The sequence below is a fragment of the Harpegnathos saltator genome, unplaced genomic scaffold (assembly GCF_003227715.2).
Source record: "Harpegnathos saltator strain DR-91 unplaced genomic scaffold, Hsal_v8.6 scaffold168, whole genome shotgun sequence".
In the NCBI taxonomy this organism is placed as follows: Eukaryota; Metazoa; Arthropoda; class Insecta; order Hymenoptera; family Formicidae; genus Harpegnathos; species Harpegnathos saltator.
Genome location: NW_020229948.1, coordinates 26,167 through 28,414, shown reverse-complemented (window position 1 = coordinate 28,414; position 2,248 = coordinate 26,167). Strand labels below are relative to the sequence as shown.

The 2,248-nt window shown below is 36.9% G+C and overlaps 1 protein-coding gene across 1 annotated transcript; it reads right to left on the bottom strand.

Moving 5' to 3' along the window:
- Window positions 1–1,256: 1,256 nt before the first annotated feature.
- LOC105191509 (immediate early response 3-interacting protein 1) lies at window positions 1,257–1,991 on the bottom strand. The gene is made up of 3 exons (XM_011154957.3): window positions 1,793–1,991; window positions 1,517–1,618; window positions 1,257–1,440 (listed from the first exon to the last, which is right to left on the bottom strand). Exons 1-3 carry the CDS (start codon window positions 1,881–1,883, stop codon window positions 1,385–1,387), a joined length of 249 nt encoding a protein of 82 aa, XP_011153259.1. The 5' UTR covers window positions 1,884–1,991; the 3' UTR covers window positions 1,257–1,384.
- Between the last annotated feature and the right edge of the window lie 257 nt (window positions 1,992–2,248).

Sequence of the window (2,248 nt, the reverse complement as noted above, 5' to 3'; positions counted from 1 at the left end):
TACGATTCAAATGATGCGGGAAGGAATAATTGAAATGGAAATGAGCGGAAGCGCGCGACCGGAGCTACGTTTGTTTCAGCCGCGTCGGTGCTGCGCACACAGAGCCAATTCGTGTAGGGGAAGGCAAGGTACATGAATACTCTCGCAGGACGATTGGTTAGACCTTTCGCGCCGTTCGCAGCTCTAATAATGAGCGATAATTCAGACGTCGACGTACTGAATGATCTTTGAAAGGCGGTTCGTTAAAAATTAAAAAAAAAATTTTCTCCCTGCCAGCTGCGTTTTACGAGATGCGAATTCCTATCCGTTAATTCATTTTCATCGGTGGTTTCGCCAATCGACTACAATGGGCTTATGGACATCGTTCATTATCGTTTCTAATTAGCGCTTAGCGAAGGCTTACCTTGGTCCTCGAGAATTCTCTCACAATACGAGTAGAAGACGGCGGATGAACTAATTTGGCTTGTAGGTCAGCTAGCTGGTAGCATCGAATGAAAGCGAGGAATCATCACCTTCTGTCAGATGAGGTTGGGTAGAGTATATACATTGTGCAGGGCCGTTGTAAGACGTGTTCTAAACATGTTAACAAAAATCGATTTGTAATGTGCTGAAGAATGAATTCTGGAATCATAAATTTTTATAAGTTTCTTTCAGAAAAGGGAAAGCTTTGTATATATTAAATTCTACTATATTATTATAAATCTTTTCATATGTTTTCTCTATTGTATGATCTTATTTCCGATACTATGCACCGGGTCTAGAAACTTTTAGACAGCCCCTGATACGCTGGATGGGAAAGATACTGGCGGGCATTCGTTTGAAAGTAAGAGTCGTCATGAAATTTCGCAATTTGGACAAGTTACATGATTGCTAGTAGAAAAGAATCATTGGCGAACATCGAAGATGAAGTGTGCTCGTAGTACCAATCAATTTCTTAGTTTTTTTACTGCTATGTCAAAAATGGTCAATAATTTAACTGCTTGTTGTCTAATCACATACACGTCTTTGGTTTTAATAAAAATATCCCACGTACCAGAGTATGAATAAATATTATCACTTTTATAATATTACTACTATATATAAGTATAATTGTATTATTTTATTATTTGTGATATTTCTTGTTAATGTGGTCATTTTTATATATTACATCCAAAATATATGTATATACAGGAATTATCTAGGAGAAGGAAGAAGAGGTATTACATGTTGCTTGTTTTATACAGAGTTATTACCAATGTATTAAAGTTCCTTTAGAAACAGATAAAAATGACATTCCTTTTCACCAAAAAAGTAAATATAATTTAATAAGTTGTACAGACATTATTCGATAATTTGGTTTATAGACAATATTTCATTTGTATACCTATACTGTAATTCTTATGTACTACCCTAATATAAGTTTCACGATTATTGTCAAGATGTTGAAGAATATCAGTGGAACTGAAAATTTTAAAGTTAATACAGAAGCTGTAATAATAAGAATCATCAGTAATCAACAGATTTTAACATTACTTACCTTTCATTACAGTTCGTATTGACTTAATAAGATTCAATATTTGTGTTTTAGCAGTAGGAGGTTCACCAAATCCTTGTACATTCTGCCATGACGCCCAGCCAACTAAAATAAAACTGTTTAATGTCAAAATACAGATTCAAATATTGTTTTCAGAAAATAACATTAGTCTTAAAATTATAACCTATAATGTTACAAGTATTCACTATTTATATTGTTTGATATAAAAATATATACAAGAATCAGAGTTTATAAAAATCATAAATGCTTTATCATTACCCTTGGCGAGAAACCTTTCCTCATTTAAAACGCAAACTGCATTCAAGCATAATAAAGTCGCTTCGAAAAGTGTCCACAACGTAAATGCCATGTCGTTTTCATGCAAGGCATTGACAGAAACCTGTCGCAAAGCGACGCCTGAGAGTAGAGACGGAGAACTATCGATATTTTACTCCATCGATACTTATCGATAGTAGAGGGAAACCTGAAAACGGCCAACACGGCATTTTCCGCGACACCGACTTTTCGCACTGGGAAAGGCCACCTGCATCCATTTTGAGAGGGGAACTACGATGCTACATCCACTTTCAGGTCTCGGCGGTAAAATCTGCATGTGGTGGAAGTCCGTGCTACATCCGCTTTCAGGCGGTTTATGTCCGTGTTGCAACCATCGCCGGCCGCACGGCCGCGTCCACGTAACAGTCGTTCTGTCGCCTAGCCCCATCTTTTTCGCCC